This window comes from Pristiophorus japonicus, chromosome 4, assembly GCF_044704955.1.
Source record: "Pristiophorus japonicus isolate sPriJap1 chromosome 4, sPriJap1.hap1, whole genome shotgun sequence".
Lineage (NCBI taxonomy): Eukaryota > Metazoa > Chordata > Chondrichthyes > Pristiophoridae > Pristiophorus > Pristiophorus japonicus.
In genome coordinates, this window is record NC_091980.1 from 244930319 (window position 1) to 244951727 (window position 21409).

At 42.5% G+C, this 21409-nt stretch overlaps 1 protein-coding gene across 1 annotated transcript in view; it reads left to right on the plus strand.

Moving 5' to 3' along the window:
* Positions 1–3050: 3050 nt before the first annotated feature.
* The window catches only part of LOC139263341 (SERTA domain-containing protein 2-like), a 68931-nt gene continuing 50572 nt past the window's right edge, over positions 3051–21409 (plus strand). The window contains exon 1 of the mRNA XM_070879248.1: positions 3051–3288. Within this exon, the coding sequence (XP_070735349.1) occupies positions 3167–3288 (122 nt within the window). The 5' untranslated portion in view covers positions 3051–3166. The remainder of the gene's footprint in view (positions 3289–21409) is intronic.

Below are 21409 nucleotides of genomic sequence, written 5' to 3' on the forward strand. Positions count from 1 at the left end.
GGGGTTGCACAATAGACCATAATCAGATGAGCAGAGCATCCTGGAACAACATGGCAGCGGATGGTAGAATGTTCGAGGTCACTGAGGGATGATAAAGCCAATGACTTTCAAAACAATGTGAATGGGTAGCCAATGGAGGTTGATGAGGACAGGTGAACAGGATTTAGTGTGGGTAGGATGAGTGTCATGAAGTAAAAATTTATATAATGTAGAGTTTGATGTAGAATCGGAAAATGATGCAGAAATCAAGCCTTAACAAGCATTTACATTTATATAGTTTGTTGCAAAGGGGATGGAGTATAAAAGCAGGGAAGTCTTGCTACAGCTGTATAAGGTATTGGTGAGGCCACACCTGGAATACTGCGTGCAGTTTTGGTTTCCATATTTACGAAAGGATATACTTGCTTTGGAGGTAGTTCAGATAAGGTTCACTTGGTTGATTCTGGAAATGAGGGGGTTGAATTATGAGGAAAGGTTGAGTAGGTTAGGCCTCTACTCATTGGAATTCAGAAGAATGAGAGGTGATCTTATTGAAACGTATAAGATTATGAGGAGGCTTGACAAGGTGGATGCAGAGGATGTGTCCACTGATGGGGGAGACTAGGAAACGGAGTTTGTGGCTGGAGCTGAAGACAATTGCTTTAGCTTTCCCAATGTTTAATTGGAGAAAATTGTGGCTCATCTCAGACTGGATGTTGGACTTGCAGTCTGACAACACAGAGGCAACGAAGGATCGAGATAGGTGATGGTGCAGTAGTGCTGAGGTAGTCAGTGTTCACGTGGAACCTGACATGATGTCTTCAGATGGTGTCTTCAGATGGTGTCACCGAGGGGCAGCATGTCGATTCAAACATGGAGTTGTGAGTACGATGGGCACAGATTTGGCAGAGAGGAGCAGGGCCCAATAGTGCTTGACGTGGTCCGGCAAATGGTGCAAACAGTTGTGCACTCTATACATTCAAGTCTTCACCCCTCCAATCAGGTTTCCGACTCTACCACAACCCTGAAACAATTCTAACAAAAGTCACAACCGACATTTTCTTTGACGTGTAAGCATCCTCTCTGCTCCCTCTGACACAGTTGATTGCACTATCCTTCTTCAATACTTCTCCAACACTGTTCAGCTCTGTGGGACTACCTTAGCTTGCTTTCACTCTTATCTATACAATTGTAACCAGAGTAATTCCAGTAATAGCTTTTGTTCCCACCTCCACACTCACTTTAGGAGTACCCCAAGGATGTATCCTTGGCTACCTGCTTTACATGTTCACCCTGCTGACACCATCCACAGACACTCAGCTCAACCTCTTGAACCATGCCTCTGCTATCGGAGTACTTATCTGACATCCAGTCTTGGATGAACTGTAATTTCCTCTAGCTAAACATTGGGAAGACTAAAACCATCATCTTCCACCCTTAGCAAAATCTCCATACCCTCACCATCAACTTCATGCCTCTCCCCAGTCACTATCTCAGGCTGTACTCGAGTATTCACAATCTTGGTGTCCTGCATGATCCTGAACCGAGCTTCCCAATTTGTCACACATCCAGAACATTGACTGCTTCTGTCCTTACCTCAGCTCATCTGCCACTGAAATCTTTATTCATGCCTTTGCCACCTCCAAAATCAACTATTCCAATGCTCTCCTGGCCTGTCTCCCATCTTCCCCTCTCTGTGAACTGCAACGTCTGAAACTCTGCTGCCTGATTCCTATCCTTCCACTTGACGATCACTCCCATCCTCACTGACCTACATTGGCTCCTGGTCCCTCAATACCTCAAATTATACATTCTCAAATTCCTATCTTTGTAACCTCCTCCAACCCCAGAAGCATGGTCTCCACCCTTAAGCTTTCCGTTCCTTTGGCCCCACTCTCTGGAGTGCCTTCCCTCAAACCCCTCCTCTTTTAAGGCCATCCTTGATGGTTTTGGTCCTAAGTTTTCACTTTTGGGCTCAGCGTCCATTTTCTCTCACTCTTCTATGAAGCACCTTGAGTCGTTTATGTTAAAAGTGCTATATAACTGCAAATTGTTGATCAGAAACGAATACAACTACATCGTGTCCCAAAGAGCAGTCCTTCAGCTTGTGGTAACTTAACGATAAAAAATAATTTAAACCTAGTTGTGGGCTAACTACACTTGTAAAACTTAAAAGTTTTTTTTTTTTACATGCTCCCTTTTCTTACCTCGTCTGTAACCAACTTTTATTTTCCTATAGTTTGACAAGAATAATTCTTCCTGTCTATAAAATCGTCCTCCAAAGAAGAGGTTGCCAAGACCTGGTTACAATGGTTACTCTCTTAATAGTGCCGGTTATGTAATATAGAGAGAGCATAAAAACGCGGGCCTTTACCGACTGCATAATAAATGTTTGTAAATAAATTAGCTGTATTGACGAATTCCAGCAAAGCGCACGTCAACTTAGCTATAGTGATATATTCAAAAGCAGTAACTAATTTGCAAGGAACACTGACATTTTTGGAAATGTTCACGTAGCAACGATGGCTGGTCTGTCAAAGATTAGCCAGTGATTGCTCAATAGAAATACGGTACCTCAGCCGACGCCAGGCAGCTATAGTAAAAGCTCCTTCCAGTGCACTTTACCTTCGTCACTACTGAGTGCTGGGGATTTAACTATTTCAGGTCTTGTATGTATTTGACCACTTTTATAACTGGACCTAGGCCACCACAACTGCATCATTGACACTACATGAAACTAAATGAGATACTATATGTACATATAACCCCGTGCCTCTTCAAACAGACATATAACTGACCAACACTGCCCAGCTCCAGCTCTCTTTCACGGGTTAATAGACATCCCACGCTTCCGCTCGCTGGGCGGGCACCCGCTGGCTTGCGACAGACGCTACATCATTTTGATTGGTCTAAATGGGAGGCGGGCGAAGCACTGATACAAGTTACAGACCAATCACAAATCGCCCCTTGTTGCCCGGACGACGTCTCCTCCAATGAAGGAGCGCGCACCTGACGAGCTGTCAATCACCGAATATTTTTCCCGTAGTTTCGACGCTCTTGAGCCCTGGAGCCACTTTTGAGCCAGCGATCAGACTGAAAGCCGAAAGCTTCTCGGAGCGCAGCTTGTGCGGAAATGTAGCGGAGGGTTTGCAAGCCAACCTGCAATGTAGATCTAAAATGTACCAGTATGAATGTCTCCGAGAGACGACTTTCCCATGAAAATCAAGAAAATCTCTCAAGAATCTATTTTCCTGCTCAGTCCTCCGCTGGTCGAGAGAAGGAAGTTGCAAAAGTCTCCTCTGTATTAAGGTGGGTGCTGGAACTATAGACAGGCATTGGGTTTATTTTCTGCTGTGTATTCATTTTACAGGGTTAGAGAAGAGCAAAATCCGAAGCTTCTCATAAACACCATATTTATAACATTACACAAGTCATAAAATCATCGTGACAGTCTCTCGTGCCTCCAGTACCCTAATGGCTGATGTGAAGACTTTATTCAGACAGCTAATTTGTCCAACCTTTTATACTATGGGTGTTTAAAAAGTGTCCGAGGTGTTTTAAATATGTATGATCTGTGGGGAAAGGAACTGTTGTAAACCTTTACTTAACTGGAGTTCGCCATCGGTACTGCGAAGCGTGAAAAACACTCCATTTACAATTTCTAGTGACGAATATTTCATTACACACTCCTATTCTATTCTTTTTCAAATTACGAAGCTTCTGTAGTTAAATTCTGGCATCTTCTAACATTGTGTTCCTTTTCCAGCTCACCCTACTCCGCAGTGGTTTGGGAGAACTGGTTGTTCCGCTTGATTTGATATACAGTTTTGCCACTCTGACAGTTTGGCGGATGAATGAGTTCATGTTTACTATCCCAGAAAAGATAGCCACTTTCCCCTCAATTCAGAAAGCAAAAAGGGGCAGAATATGGACCGGGAAGAGGCGAGATTATATCTGGTATTTTCCTGGCTGTTTAGGAAAATTAATTGAAAAGGTTAATAACTAATATCTTTACAACTGTAAGATACAGAAATAGAAAACAGTGGACATATAATCCAGGAAGGTTCCTGCTTGATCCTGGCCTGTCTTGAATAAGTTGATCTCAACCAGAGTAATGATGAAACTCTTTTTAAAAAAAAAAAATCACTTGATGTCTATGGTCATGCTTTGGGATGCAGACTTTGTCACGGGGAATGAGGGGAATACAAGTTGTTGTTGCTGAAGGAAACCTTGGTATAAAATATATTAAAATGCAACTGTCGAGCTCAGATGGGGACCTGTAAGCATAAATTAGTTTTCAGATGGAGTGTCTGGACCTGTGTCCTGGAGACAATGAAAGATCGTTTGAAGTTCCAGTGATTGTTCCCATGATCTTCACCGCGCGACAACTACAACAGAAATGCAGGGAACAGCACCAACCCTTGTACATGGCCGCCTTTGACCTCACAAAGGCCTTTGACACGGTCAACCGTGAGGGATTATGGAGCGTCCTCCTCCATTTCGGCTGCCCCCAAAAGTTTGTCACCATCCTCCGCCTGCTCCACGATGTCATACAAGCTGTGATCCTGACCAATGGATCCACCACAGACCCAATCCACGTCCGGACCGGGGTCAAACAGGGCTGTGTTATCGCGCCAGTGCTCTTCTCGATCTTATTGTAGAACCAATGGGAACCTATTCAACATTTGTCGTCTCCAGGCTAGATCCAAGGTCGTCTCATCCTCTGTCATCGAATTACAGTACGCGGACAATGCTTGCATCTGCTCACATTCAGAGGCCGAACTCAAAACCATAATCAACATCTTTACTGAGGCGTATGAAAGCATGCGCCTTACACTAAACATCCTTAAGACAAAGGTCCTCTACCAACCTGACCTCGCATCACAGCACTGCCCCCCCCAGTCATCAAAATACACGGCCCAGCCTTGGACAACATGGACCATTTTCCATACCTCGGGAGCCTACTATTAGCAAGGGCAGACATCGACGACGAGGTCCAACACCGCCTCCAGTGTGCCAGTGCAGCCTTCTGTCACCTGAGGAGGAGAGTGTTTGAAGACCAGGACCTCAAATCTGGCAGCAAACTTATGATCTACAGGGCAGTAGTGATACCCGCCCTCCTATATGGCTGAGACGTGGACCATATACAGTAGACACCTCAAAGCGCTGCAGAAGTACCACCAGTGCTGCCTCCGCAAGATCCTACAAATCCACTGGGAGGATAGACGCACCAACATCCGTGTTCTCGATCAGGCCAACATCCCCAAAATCGAAGCACTGACCACACTCGACCAGCTCCATTGGGCGGGCCACATCATCCGCATGCCTGACATGAGACTCCAGAAGCAAGCGCTTTACTCAGCAAGCGAGCCCCAGGTGGGCAGAAGAAACATTTCAAGGATGCCCTCCAAGCCTCCTTGATAAAGTGCAACATCCTCACCGGCACCTGGGAATCCCTGGCCCAAGACCGCCCTAAGTAGAGGAAGAGCATCCGGGAGGGCGCTGAGCACCTCAAGTCTCATCACCGAGAGCATGCAGAAACAAAACGCAGATAGTGGAATGAGCGTGTGGCAAACCAGGCTCCCCACCCACCCTTCCCTTCAACCATTGTCTGTCCCACCTGTGACCAAGACTGTAATTCCCATATTACACTGTACAGTCACCTGAGAACTCACTTTTAGAGTGGAAGCAAGTCTTCCTCGATTTCGAGGGATTATGGTGGTGGTGATGATGATTGTTCCCACTCATTGATGTTGGGATGACTCTTTTATTGGAATTTAATAATTAGGCTGGTGGATTCCTCTTCGCGGGACGAGGCGGGGGAAGACTGACTCACTGAGTCGGGCTTTTAAAAAAAAAAGGGCCATTGGGACAACAATAGGTTGTAAGGAGGATTGAACAGAGGAGGGGGAAGTTAGGAAATTAGCTTTAATTAAAGGAAGAGATCCCACTGAACAGCGTGTTTTTTTTATTATGCAGCGATAAGTTGTATTAATGGCAATAAGTGAAAGCGATTCTAACAGTTCTGTATCTTCACCTGACTGTGGAATAACGCAACCTAATATATATAATATAAAAACAGAAAATATTGGAAATACTCAGCAGGTCAGGCAGCATCTGTGGAGAGAGAAACAGAGTTAACATTTGTCAGAACCTAAGCAACCTAATGATTGGTATCAATCTTGGCTCACTTAATGGAAACTTGGCCCACCAGCAGGGAGGTTGAAAAAACCCTTAAGTGTCTGGTCCAGATCAAAAGGGGATTCTATTGTTATATTCCCAGATTATACTATCGTACAAGTGGATATAGGGTAGTGTGAGTCAACTTCCATAAAATATGTCAGACTTATTAAAGAACAACAGATGCCACTGAACCTGAGGCGGTATCTACAGCAGACCTGAAGTTTTACAGTGTTCTTGGATTAGGAAGGGTAAAAATGAACTTAGGTGATCAGCAGCAGGAACCCAACTGTGACTTCTGCTAGAAAGTGTGTATATGTGTCAATGTACATGAAAACATAAGAAATAGGAGCAGGAGTAGGCCATACGGCCCCTCGAGCCTGCTCTGCCATTTAATACGATCATGGCTGATCCGATCATGGACTCGGGTCCACTTCCCTGCCCGCTCCCCATTGGTTAAGAAACTGTCTATCTCTGTCTTAAATTTATTCAATGACCCAGCTTTCACAGCTCTTGAGGCAGGAAATTCCACAGATTTACAGCCCTCTAATAGAAGAAACCCCTCCTCATCTCAGTTTTAAATGGGCGACCCCTTATTCTAAGGTCATGCTTTCTAGTTCTAGTCTTCCCCATCAGTGTAAACATCCTCTCTGCATCCACCTTGTCAAGCCCCCTCATAATCTTATACATTTTGATAAGATCACCTCTCATTCTTCTGAATTCCAATGAGTAGAGGCCCAACCTACTCAACCATTCCTCATGAGTCATCTCCGGAATCAACCTAGTGAACCTTCTCTGAACTGCCTCCAAAGCAAGTCCTTTCTTAAATATGGAAACCAAAACTGCACACAGTATTCTTGGTGTGACCTCAACAATACACTGTATAACTGTAGCAAGACTTCCCTGCTATTATACTCCATCCCCTTTTGCAATAAAGGCCAAGATTCCATTGGCATTCCTGATCACTTGCTGTATCTGCATACTAACCTTTTGTGTTTCTTGCACCAGGTCCTGCTGTACTGCAACACTTTGCAATTTTTCTCCATTTAAATAATAATTTGCTCTTCAATTTTTTTTTCTGCCAAAGTGCATGACCTCACACTTTCCAACATTATACTCCATCTGCCAAATTTTTGCCCACTCACTTAGCCTGTCTATGTTCTTTTGCAGGTTTTTTTGGGTCCTCTCACACATTGCTTTTCCTCCCATCTTTGTATCGTCAGCTAACTTGGCTACGCTACACTCAGTCCCTTCTTTCAAGTCGTTAATATAGATTGTAAATAGTTGGGGTCCCAGCACTGATCCCTGCGGCACCCCACTAGTTACTGATTGCCAACCCAAGAATGAGCCATTTATCTCGACTCTCTGTTTTCTGTTAGTTAGCCAATCCTCTATCCATGCTAATATATTACCCCCAACCCCGTGAACTTTTATCTTGTGCAGTAACCTTTTATGTGGCACCTTGTCAAATGCCTTCTGGAAGTCCAAATACACCACATCCACTGGTTCCCTTTTATCCACCCCGTTTGTAACATCCTCAAAGAATTCCAGCAAATTTTTCAAACATGATTTCCCCTTCATAAATCCATGCTGACTCTGCCTAACTGAATTTTGCTTTTCCAAATGTCCTGCTACTGCTTCCTTAATAATGGGCTCCAACATCTTCCCAACCACAGATGTTAGGCTAACTGGTCTATAGTTTCCTGCTTTTTGTCTGCCTCTTTTTTTAAATAGGGGTGTTACATTTGCAGTTTTCTAATCTGCTGGGACCTCCCCAGAATGCAAGGAATTTTGGTAAATTACAACCAATGCATCCACAATCCCTGCCGCTACTTCTCTTAAGACCCTAGGATGCAAGCCATCAGATCCAGGGGATTTATCCACCTTTAGTCCCATTATCTTACGCAGTGCAACCTCCTTCGTGATTGTGATTGTAATTGTGTTAAGTTCCTCCTCCCCCCCCCCCCCCCCTCCCCTATAGCCCCTTGACTATCCACTGTTGGGATATATTTTGTGTCCTCTACCGTAAATAGTGAGGATAAAATGGACCTGGCCAATTATTTTTCCTGTGGTTGAATAGCCTTTTGATGCTTGATGTCTAGGCTCTGGCATAATCAATAACCTCTTGGGAAAGATGTTAAAGGACTGCTGCTGCCCATCCAGCATCAGTCAGTGGGAGAGAATTGGGTGGGTGGGTGGGGGGGGGGGGTGGTGAATGATTTCTGACTGAACAGTTTCAGATGGTGGCAATCTGACTCTATACAGTCTGCACTAAGACTGCCAAAATAAAATTTGCGCACATTTTAGACATACAGTATGGCTTCCACTTGATATGAGCTGGCCTCATGAAGTGGCATCATACTTCATGATTTATGCTGCCATTTTTGTGTTGGTGTGCACCTAAAACTGTTGCACATTGATACGAAAGTGGCAGTCTAACCGCAGCCTTTAATAAAATGTGCATGTTTTAGAAATCAAGAATTTACCTGCTGATGGGGGGATTTAGTGTGGCAGGCATTGTCTTGATGATGACTGCTAAAATTACTTGTATAAGAAAACATGTTACATTATTGTTAAATGAAATGTTTTCCTTACAATGGATGTTGCGTCAAGGACAATGTGATAAATCAGGAGTTCTACAACCTTTTCATTGGGCTTTTTGCTTGATGCAGTTGTATTTTGTGACCAAGTGCCACATTGCTGCTTTTCTTTTCTATTCAAACTTCTTGAGAAGACAGCCTTAAAATGACAAACCCACTGACAAAATACACTAAAGCGACATTGTGGAGGTGGACCCCTCATGAAAAGTGTAAAAAAAATCCCTTATGAAACTCACTACTGATAATTTCCTAAAGCTACATATCTGCATAAAACTTTTTTTTAAGAATACTGTTGTTTAAGACTACTGGTGCCATTACCAACTTTAATGTTGAGATATTTTAAATGCAACCCTAGGCTTTAGGCCTATACTCTTCCACTACCTTTCCACAAGAGTCATTTAAATGGCATGTACAGGTAATGCCATTTATGTGCATCAATTCAAGATTGGTTCTCCATTAAAGCTTTTGGCTTCAACATTAATTTAGTGTTACAATTTATCATTAGATTCATGAATAGAATATCAATGGGTGCTAATATGATATTCCATTTAAACATCTCAACTGGACACAACCACTTTTGTGAATTAGTTGCTTGTCAGTTTATCTTATTTAAATCTGTTAACACACTGCGATCTGTTTGGTATTATCTTTGTGTGCAAACATAAAAACATATGTAAAATGTGCTGTAGCACTTAGGATTCTGGATGGATGAACTAAGATGGGCCGTACTCTTCAAGTGTTTTGTGATCAAGTAGCATATAAACAAAGCTAGATAACAACAACGACTGACTTTAATGTGGTAAAACGTTCCAAGACGCTTCAAACATGTGTAATCAGAGAGAAATTGACACCGAGCCAAAGAAGGAGACATTAGGACAGGTGACAGGTTTTAAGGAGTGTCTTAAGGGAGGATTGCGAGTCGGAGAGGTTTAAGGAGGGAACTCCAGAGCCCAGACAGCTGAAGGTACGACCACCAATGGTATAGCACTATAATTTAGCTATGTAATAACAATGACTAAACTTCTAAATTATTGCGTGTAACATGAAGCACTTTAAGATGATCTGGGACATTTTCTTTTTTTTTTCCACATTAGTTGATCTGGTCCTTCTCTTGGGAAATGGATCAGAACAACAACTTGCATTGCATATAGTGCCTTTAATGTAGTAAAACACCCCAAGGTGCTTCACAGGAGCATTAGCAAACAAAATTTGACACCGAGCCACATGAGGAGATATTGGACTGATGACCAGAAACTTGTTCAAAGAGTTAGTTTTTAAAGAGCAACTTAAAGGAGGAGAGAGATAGAGAGGTTTAGGGAGGGAATTCTAGAGCTTAAGGCCTAGACAGCTGGAGGCACGGCTGCCAGTGGTGGAGTGATTAAAATTGGGGATGTGCAAGAGGCCAGAATTGGAGGAGCGCAGAGATCTTGGAGGGGTTGGAGGAAGTTACAGAGATACGGAGGGGCAAGGCTATGGAGGAGTTTGAAAACCAGGATGAGAATTTTAAAATTGATGTGTTGCTGGAGCGTGAGCCAATGTAGGTTAGTGAGTACAATGGTGATGGGTGAACGGGACTTGGTGCGAGTTAGGATATGGGCAGCAAAAAATATATACTTTAATATACACTCTATTATATATAAAATTAAGGTCTATGGAAGAAGAACACTTCAGAATGTTTACACTCTGGTATTATGAAGAGTGTCCATGATCTATATGTCTGTTATACTGATCACAAATTTTGAATGTTCTATGTAAGGAAACTGACAGTTTGTATTACTCCTATATATTGCTTCTAATGCATAAGTTGATGGAGGTTTCTCTTTATATAATTGTGTATTGTTTGTTTCGATCATAAAGTATTCAAGAAAGGAAGGAGAGAGAAAACAGAACTACAGGCCAGTTAGCGGAAAATGCTGGAATCCATCATTAAGGAAGTCGTAACAGGGCACTTAGAAAATCATAATATGATTTGCCAGAGTTCGTGTGCTTTTGTGAAAGGGAAATCGTGTTTAACAAATTTATTAGCGTTTTTTGAGGGTGTAACTAGCCGGCTCCTGTGAAATTGTGCGGGAGTCAGCGGAGGCGCATAACCGGCAGAAATTATTTGCAGACATCAAACAGGCAACGTGACATTCAGATAAAGTGTGAACATGATAAATGAGAGTATAAATGTGGAATTAAACTTGAGAAAATACAAACATCCCATCAGTTCCCACGTAACTAATTGTTTATAGTGAAAAATTGTGCTAGTTTTCAGATATTTAGTAATGGAATGTACCGCAGATAAATGCAAATTGTACATCCAAAGTGTTGAAGTACTTTTATGTGCTGTCAGTCATTTTTGAAAGCACTTGCATGAGTTCAGCTAATGCTCTGTGTATTGTAACCTGTTGATAACGTGTATAGTCAGTTTCAAATCGTTACCTGAAATGGTGAAATAAAAATGATCAGAAAATGGTTCTACGATGTACTTCAATATATATTCGTGTTCTTAAACTAATAAATATGGCCTCAGAACTTTAGAGAATGTTACAGTACAAGAATGTGCTATTTAACCCATCAAGTTTTCTACATATGAGCTAGGTAGTCAAATTCCACTCTCTTGCTCAATCTCTATATCCTTTAATGGTCCTCTTTTTGTAAAAGCAACTATTTAATCCTCTTAAAGAATGGACTCTACTTCAACAACAGTGTATGGTGTAGAATTCCATGTTCTTGCCACTCTGTGTAAATACATTGGGGTGGGAAATTCAGGGCCTTCGCACCTCCCGTTAATGGGGTGCAAACAACTCTTCACCCGGCACGGCGCCGTTAACTATTCACCCGGCGTGGCGGCGCTAACTAGCACCCCGCTCTGCTGGCGATGACGATGACATCACCGTGCGCAGCCACCGTTTTCTCCCTGGAGCAAAAATTCGGGATCTCCCCCTAAAGCTGCCCCCGATGCCAGCGACAGTTTCAGGGGTTGCGCCATTCGTGGAGTGAAAGTTAAAGGGAAGGCAGCGCTTTGGGGGAAAAAAAATCTGCCAACTTACCGGCCTGCTGCATGTTGGATCGCGAGGTCCATGCTACAATTTTGCAGCCCGGCACTCCGTTTGAGTGCCAGTCTGATGCCACGGCACCCCGCTCCCCAGTGGGCCAGGTAGGGACCCACAGAGTCTGCAGCTTGGCCCTCCCCTTTAATGAAGGGAGAACCCCATCTACGTAGCAGCACTATGTGTCCCACTGCGTAGCGCTGCTCCCTTCACTGATTCCTTTCACCCGCTCACGCCCCACAAAGCATGTGGAGAGAGTTATTTTGCACTCCACTTGCTCTTGGGGGTGGTAACCCGAATTTAGGTCAAGGGGTGGGACTTCCACGCCTGGTGCAGGAAATTCCACCTCATGTTGCTACTGCCCCCAAACAGTGCGCTGTGCAATTTCCCTCCCATTTTTGCTAATTTTTTTTTCCTTTTTGTGATTATCTTAAATTTCTACATTCACATTACCATCTTGCTGACCAGTGGGGGAAAAAAAATCTCACTTGCCGTCTCATAATCTTGAACACCTTTTTCAAGTCAATACCTAACCTTTTCATGCCCTTACTGAACTAATCTCGTCTGAGAACCAACTCCCGTTAACTTGACCCCATTACCACTAATAGAAAGAAAAAATGACTTGCATTTATATAGAGTCTTTCACGCCTTTAGGACTTCCCAAAATGCTTTGTACACAATGAAATACTTTTGAAGTATAGTCACTGTTGTAATGTAGGAAACGTGGCAGCCAATTTGCACACAGCTAGATCCCACAAAAAGCAATGTGATAATGACCAGATAATCTGTTTTAGTGGTGTTGGTTAAGGGATAAATATTAGCCAGAACACAGGGGAGAACGCCCCTGCTCTTCTTCGAATAGTGCCGTGAGATCTTTTACATCCACCTGAGAGGGCAGATGGTGCCTTGGTTTAACTTCTCATCCGAAAGACATCACAGCACTCCCTCCATACTGCACTGAAGTGTTAGCTGAATTATGTGCTCGAGTCTCTTGAGTTGGGCATGAACCCAAACTGAGCAAAGGCTTGCACCTAATCCTCTGACCACCCCATTTCCCTTCCTAGCCTCATGTTAGCTGACATTGTAAATGTTTCCTTCTCCTCGGGGACTATCCCTCTCCCTTTCAAAACCGGCGTCACCATCCTCTCCTTTATATTAAAAAAAATCCTTAACTCCTCTGTCTTTGCAAACTACTTCTCCATCTCCAACCTTCCTATCCTCTCAATGCCTGAAATTACTTGTTCTCTCCCAAATCATTTCTTATCTTTCTAGCAACTCCCTGTTTGGATCTCTGCACTCAGGTTTCTGCTCCTGCCATGGAGCCAAAACTGTTTGAACCAGTGTCACATATGACATCCTCTATGACTGCGACTGGAGTATATTACTCCTTCTCGATTTCACTCTTACCCTATCCAGTCATAGCCAGAGCATCTCCAGGAATGGCTTATTTTCCCATCCCTGCTATCTTGCCACTGGAATCCCCCAAGGATCTATCCCTTCTTCCTCCTATATGGGGCAGCATTATCTACAGACGTAGGGTCAGGTTCCACATGTACGCCGATGACACACGGCTCTATCTTGCCACTCTGTCTCTTAACCCTTCGCTATCTGTGTTGTCAAACCGGTTGTCCGACATCCAGTCTTGGAAGAGCTGCAATTTCCTCCATAGGTAAGACCAATGCCATCGACTTCAGCCCCTGTTGTACCCTTGCTACAGTTCCATCCCCCACCTTGCCTAATCTGTCAGGCTGAAGTACACTGTTCACAACTTCGGCATCCTACTCAACTTTGAGCTGAGCTTTTGATCCTATAGTCTGTCCATCATAGAGACTGCCTACTTCCACCTCCACAACATAGCTTGTCTCAGCCTATTTGTTGTTGAAACTCTCATCCATGTCTTTGTTGCATCCAGACTCCACTATTCCAGTGCTCTCCTGGCTTCACTCCCAACCTCCATACTCTGTAAACTACAGCTCCTCTGTGTCCTATCCCACACCAGGTCCCCCTCTTAATACCCTGCAATCCATTGATGGCTGTGCCTTTATCCGTTAAGGTCCTATGCTCTGGATTTCCCTCCCTAAATCTCTCTGCCTGTCCTCCTCTTTGACCAAACTTTTGGTGAGCTCTCCTAATAACTTCTTTCCATGTGAAGCACCATGGGATGTTTTTCCGTGTTAACGGAATTGTATACATGCAAGTTGTTGTGGTGAAAGAAGCCATAACTTCTTAAGTCTCTCTTCAGAATTGTAACCCCTTGACTCTTGTTTTACAAAGACATAACTGCTGAATATTATTCCTACAGCTTCGACATTGTCAATAAGTTGCTTATGTCATTGAAAGATTAAATATTTGCAAGCAAGATCTTAAAGTTACCCAATGGAAGTTTTTATTCTCCTTAAATACTTCAGAGTTTACAATGGAAGCTATTTTAATTTCTGCCAAAATGAAGGGATTCCCTCCCTCTCATGGATCAATTAGTTGAAGTACAATACCATAAAAGTCCCCACCCAAATTCCCAATCTGACGTGAATTGGCAACCTAATAGTTAAAAGTCCAGCAAAGGTGCAAGCTAACCTGGCCAGATCCAAAGGATTCTGTACAGTGCTTTATTCTTAATGGATTTTGTAGAGCCTGGAAGAAGATGCAGCCTGATCTGACCCAAATCTCTGACCTGATGTGCATGTTGAAAATAACTGAAGTGTGTATAAAGCGAGGCCCAAGGTAGCAATCCTGCAGTTGAAATATGTGATCCAACCCAAAGAACCAACTCCTGTCTGTCCGTTTTGCACTTAATTGCAATCACGAATAATAGGACAGCAGATAGCTGGTTGTATCTAGTGTATTTTAGCTGCAGTTGGATAAGAATAAGAGCTGGTAGAGGGAGCAAGGAAATTGAATGTCATGCCTTTGTAGCAGAATATGTGTTACTCCTTACACGTGTCAACAGTGGCTCAGTGGGTAGCACACTCTCCTCTGAGTCAGAAGGTTGTGGGTTCAAGTCCTACATTACAACAGTGACAACTCTCAAAGTACTTCAGTGGCTGTAAAGTGCTTTGAGATGTGTGGTGTTATATAAAACCAAGTCTTTCTTTTGAGCGCACAAATCTAGGCTGACACTCCAGTGCAGTGCTGAGGGAGTGCTGCACTGTCGGCGGTGCCATCTTTTGGATGAGACGTTAAACCGAGGCCCCATCTGCTCTCTCAGGTGGACGTAAAAGATCCCATGGCACTATTTTGAAGAAGAACAGGTGAGTTATCCCTGGTGTCCTGGCCAATATTTATCCCTTAATCAACATAACGACCAGATAATCTGTTTTTGTTATCACATTGCTGTTTATGGGAGCTTGCTGTGTGCAAATTGGCTGCTGCATTTCCCACATTACAACAATGACTATACTTCATTGGCTGTAAAGCTCTTTGAGACGACCGATGGTTGTGAAAGGTGCTATATAAATGTGAGTCTTTCTTTCTCCAGTTTATCCACATAACTGAAGTCCCTCATCCCTGGAATCATTGTTGTAAATCTTTTCTGCACCCTCTTTAAGGCCTTCCTATCCTTTCTTAAGAGCGGTGCCCAGAATTTGACACAATACTCTAGCTGAGGCCGAACCAGTGTTTTATAAAGGTTCAACATAACTTCCTTACTTTTGTACTCTATGCCTCTATTTATAAAGCTCAGGATCCTGTATGCTTTTTTAACCACTTTCTTAACCTGCTCTGCCTGCTATCTGTCACATATATCCCCAGGTCTCTCTCTGTTCCTGCACCCCCTTTAGCATTGTACCCTTTAGTTTATATTGCCTCTCCTAAAGCGCTTTGAGATATCCGGTGGTCGTGAAAGGCGCTGTATAAATGCAAATATATATTTTTTCTTTTATTATATGATGTTTGGCTCGCTAGGATGTTTTTCTGATCGTTTAATATAAACACTTCAGATTCCCTTTGGTTAAACCTCTTTGATGTTATCACAAGAATTTTTATGTTATTCATAAAGCAATTCAATGGAATTAATGAACTGGATTTTATATTAAGTGATTGTGGAACATGTAACCTTTGATTAAAATTTCTGTACAGTATGTGTTACATTAGTCTGATGGCTTAGGCTCTCTTGTAATCTCAGTGCACAATCATGAATTCCTCAGTTATTTTTTTCAAAGTCGCAAGTCCCTTTGTGTTTACTACATTTATCATTAGACCTGAAATTGGCAGCGGTCTGAGCATTCAGCAGCCCCATTTTCTTCTTGTGAAACTGCCCATTTGTTGTGCAAGTGGCTTCCTGACTGAGGGAAGGGTGAGTGTATTATGTCTGTAATGTACCTATAAATGACTCCACGAGGCAATGTGTTGTACTCAAACTGTAGTGACCTTGGTCCTTTACTCGTAACTCCAGAGTGAGGCAGCCGCATGGTGGCTCCCCTTTTTATACAGCCCCTGCTAGTAGGGCAGGAAACCCCAGTCTCCACCATTTGCACCCTCTAGTGGTACCAGCATGTATATATACGGTGTAAACCTTATTGACAGTACATCAGATAAACAAGTCTCCATCTTATGCAACTATACAGTGATTACACAGAGAGTATATCTATAGTCTGCATATATAACAGAGTGTCTATAGTGGTGAAAAAAGCATGGCTGCTGTTATCCTCCTGTCCTTCCTCCTCTTAGTAGCTTTGGTTGTACTTACCTTGAATCTAGCTCCTTCGCTCGCCATACTAAATGATAATTGGACAAAAGTGAATTTTTAAAAGTCTGTATGTTTAACATCAAATATTGTGCATTGTGTGGCATGTCCCTACACGTGCTCTGAACAATTTTTAAATTTGTGTAGCAGTATTTTAGAATGGTGGAAGGAGGAACCGCATCTCAGGGTGCTGATTTTCATATTTAGAGTAAAGCTTGGGTAAAATTTAAAAATGAATGAAAGCAGGTTAAATACCAGACAGAAGTTTAGCATTACGTACATTTGAGTTTGGTTTTGTCAATCAATATTCCAAGATATGAAAAAAAGAAAAATTTGGATTTATATAGCATCTTTCACAACCTCAGGATGCCCCAAAGTGCCAATGAAGTACTTTTTGAAGTGTAGTCACTTGTAATGTAGGAAACATGCCAGCCCACAAACAGCAATGTGATAATGACCCAGATAATCTGTTTTAGTGATGTTGAGATAAATATTATCCAGGACACCAGGGCTAACTCCCCTGCTCTTCTTCGAAATAGTGCCATGGGATCCTTTACATCCACCTGAGAGAGCAGATGGAGCCTTGGTTTAACATCTCATTTGAAAGACGGCACCTCCGACAGTGCAGCACTCCCTCAGTACTGCACTAGAGTGTCAGCCTTGATTTTTGTGCTCCAGTCTCTGGAGTGGGATTTGAACCCACAACCATCTGACACACAGGCAAGAGTGCTACCCACTGGGCTGACAGCCCAGCATATGGTTTGTTATTGGAGCTTGCACACCGATTTAAAAAAAAAAATACTCCGTTGTATGAGTAGTCTCTTGATTGGAACTTTCAATTCTGATGATGTTATACATTTAGGAAGTTTGGAGTGCTGAGTTCTGGCGTTCGTTGTCACGCTCAGTGCTCCTGGCCTCCCTGCAGCACTAGCTATTCCCATGGTAATGGATGGATTATATTTCCATTATAATAATGTAAATCACCCCACTGACTTTTGTTGCTTTCAATTGTGTGTTTTTTTATATTTAGTACAGAGGAAATGTGTTCTTGGGATTTGAATGACACTGATAAGACAGCATTGACAACCGATCCCTAGTCAACCACATAGTGTGGGACTAGAGTCACATGTAGGCTGGACCAGCATTGCAGCTTCCCTTCCCTGAAGGACATTAGTGAACCAGGTGGGTTTTTATGACAATCCAGCAATTCAGTATCACAACTTACCATGGGTAGGATTTGAATTCATAGCCTCTGTTACTTATACAGTACCATAACTACTAGGCTACCATACATGTAGGACTAATTACTAAAATTTTGCTCTACATTCTCTATGAATATTTAATGAAAAATGGTGGCTGCTACAGTGACTACTCGTACATAACTATGTTTTAAAATAGCTTTTTTTATCTGCAAACAAATAAAAAAAAATGTGGGGCTAATAATGGATTAAAAACTTTAGGATAGAGTCATTATCTAGTTTTATCTGAGTATTTCTTTACTACAATAAATTGCAACGATTACAGATCCTGCAATACAGATAGTGATAGCTTTTGAATGTTCCTTCAGTCTTCACATTTATACAAAAAAATGTTTGACAAAAACTTCCATTTATGTAGAAAAACATCCCAAGGTGCATCGCGTAATCAGACAAAATGGGGGCAAACAAAGGCGATATTGGGAGGATGAAACTTGGTCAAAGAGGTGGCTTTTAAGGACGATCTTTAGGTTAAAAAATGGGAGGTGGAGAGACTGCAGTGTTTAGGGAAGGGATTTCCAGAACGTGAGGCTTAGGTGGCTGAAGGCACAGCTACTAATACTGGAGTAAAGGGAGGGAAGAATGCCCAAAAGGTCAGAGTTGGAGGACTGTAGAGTTTAGGGGAGAAGTTGTAGGGCACAAGGAGATTAGAGGTAGGGAAAGGCACGGCTATAAGGATGAGAATTAAAAATTTTAGTTTGTTAGAGGATTGGGAGCCAATGTAGTCAGCAAGGACAGGAGTGATGGGCGATCGGGACGTTGCAGGATAGGTATGGGCATTAGAGTTTTGGATGAGTTGAAGTTTAGAGGGTGGGAGGCCGACCTGGAGAGTATTGGAATAGTTGAGTCTGGAAGTGACGAAGATATGGATGAGACTTTCAGCAGCAGATAGACTGAGGCAGGGACAGAGATGGGTGATGTTTATGGAGGTGGAAGTAGTCGGTGATTATGATGGAGAGGATATGGAGTTGAAAGCTCAGTTCATGGTCAGATAAGATGTCAAGATTGTTAACTCTGGTTCAGCCCGAGGCAGTGGCCAGGAGAGGGTTGGAATCAGTGGCAAGTGTATGGAATTTGTGGCATGTATCGAAGACGATGATTGGAAAAAATTGCAGCACATCCATGATTGGATGTCAGAAATACAATCTGACAGCACAGAGCCTAAGATAGTAGTGTAATTATTAGGTATCTTTATTCCTAATTGCCAATGTTTATCAATAGATACATATTTAATAAAAGGTGTATTTCCAGTGGAATAGCTAAAATTTTTACGTGCTCTATTCACACCTGAAGAACTGAAATTCTAGTATTGCAACTGTAGCTAACTCACTCACTCATTTCTGATCTCCATTAACAAAGTTTTTCTTAAGTCTGCTTACCAGTTTACTTATACTGTATGACTTTTGTAGCTGCCATTTCACTTATTGTGATGTGAGCTGCAATGATATGTTAAGTTTTTTTGAAAATTAGGGGTAGCAACAGTGTAATGTTTTGAAACAAGATTGGAAATGTACAGACTAAGTATATTCCATTCAAAAAGCAGGAAAGTAGTTTTAGGTATGCCATGGATAAATAAAGAGAGGAGGTTAGAAACCAATTACAATTGAAGAAAGGGCTTATGGGAACTATGAGAATAATGAAAAAGCTAAATGAGAATATGAGAAAATAGGAGGTTAAGAGTAGAATAAGAAAAGCTAAGAGGGAGTATGAGGAAAAAGCGCAAAAAAGCATCAAAAGGAACAGTATTTTACATGTTTGTCAGTGGGAAGAGACTTGCTAAGAGAGGTGGATCCCTGAGAGGAGAGTATTGTCACTATGTAGATGATCAGAAATTGGTGCAGTTATTTAATAAGTACCTCACATCAGTCTTTAGTAAAGAGAAGCATATCAGAGAGGAGGTGAATACTGAAGTAGTTGAGAATGAGATGAGCAATATTATGATGTATAAAGGAATTTTTCTAAAGTTAGTTAAGCTAAGGGAAGTCAGCACCAGGGCTTGACAAGAGACATCCTAGAATCCTGCTGGAGATGAGGGAAGAAATTTCAGGAGCCCTAGAAATTATATTTCAAAGATTATTTAAAAATATAGGGGGCAAAATTGCCCTGCGCCCCGATTGGGGGCGATGTGTATTTGGACTTTCAAAAGGCTTTTGACAAGGTCCCACACAAGAGATTAGTGTGCAAAATTAAGGCACATGGGATTAGGGGTAATGTATTGATGTGGTTAGAGAACTGGAAGTAAAGAGTGAGAATAAACAGGTCCTTTTCAGAATGGCAGGCAGTGACTCGTGGGGTGCCGCAGGGTTCAGTGCTGGGACCCCAGCTATTTACAATATATTAATGATTTAGACAAAGGAATTGAATGTAATATCTCCAAGTTTGCAGATGACACTAAGCTGGGTGGCAGAGTGAGCTGTGAGGAGGATGCTAAGAGGCTGCAGGGTGACTTGGACAGGTTAGGTGAGTGGGCAAATACATGGCAGATGAAGTATAATGTGGATAAATGTGAGGTTATCCACTTTGGTGGCAAAAACAGGAAGGCAGGTTATTATCTGAATGGTGACAGATTAGTAAAAGGGGAGGTGCAACAAGACCTGGGTGTCATGGTACATCAGTCATTCAAAGTTGGCATGCAGGTACAGCAGGCAGTTAAGAAGGCAAATGGCATGTTGGCCTTCATAGCGAGAGGATTTGAGTATAGGAGCAGAGAAGTCTTGCTGCAGTTGCACAGGGCCTTGGTGAGACCACACCTTGAGTATTGTGCACAGTTTTGGTCTCCTAATCCGAGGAAGGACATTCTTGCTATTGAGGAAGTGGAGCGAAGGTTCACCAGACTGATTCCCGGGATGGCAGGACTGATATGTGAAGAAAGACTGGATCGACTAGGCTTATATTCACTGGAATTTAGAAGAATGAGAGGGGATCTCATAGAAGCATGTAAAATTCTGACAGGATTGGACAGGTTAGATGCAGGAAGAATGTTCCCGATGTTGGGGAAGTCCAGAACCAGGGGTCACAGTCTAAGGATAAGGGGTAAGCTATTTAGGACCGAGATGAGGAGAAACTTTTTCATGCAGAGAATTGTGAACCTATGGAATTCACTACCACAGAAAGTTGTTGAATCCAGTTCATTGGATATATTTAAAGGGAGTTAGATGTGACCCATATGGCTAAAGGGATCGGGGTATGGAGAGAAGGCAGGAGTGGGGTACTGAAGTTGCATGATCATATTGATCAAATAGATGTTAACAAATATGATGTGATTGGGATTACGGAGATGTGGCTCCAGGATGAGCAGGGCTGGGAACTCAACATCCAGGGGTATTCAACATTCAGGAAGGATAGAATAAAAGCAAAAGGAGGTGGGGTAGCATTGCTGGTTAAGGAGGAGATTAAGGCAATAGTTAGGAAGGACATTAGCTTGGATGATGTGGAATCTATATGGGTAGAGCTGCAGAACACCAAAGGGCAAAAAACGTTAGTGGGAGTTGTGTACAGACCTCCAAACAGTAGTAGTGATGTTGGGGAGGGCATCAAACAGGAAATTAGGGGTGCGTGCAATAAAGGTGCAGCAGTTATAATGGGTGACTTTAATATGCACATAGATTGGGCTAACCAAACTGGAAGCAATACGGTGGAGGAGGATTTTCTGGAGTGCATAAGGGATGGTTTTTTAGA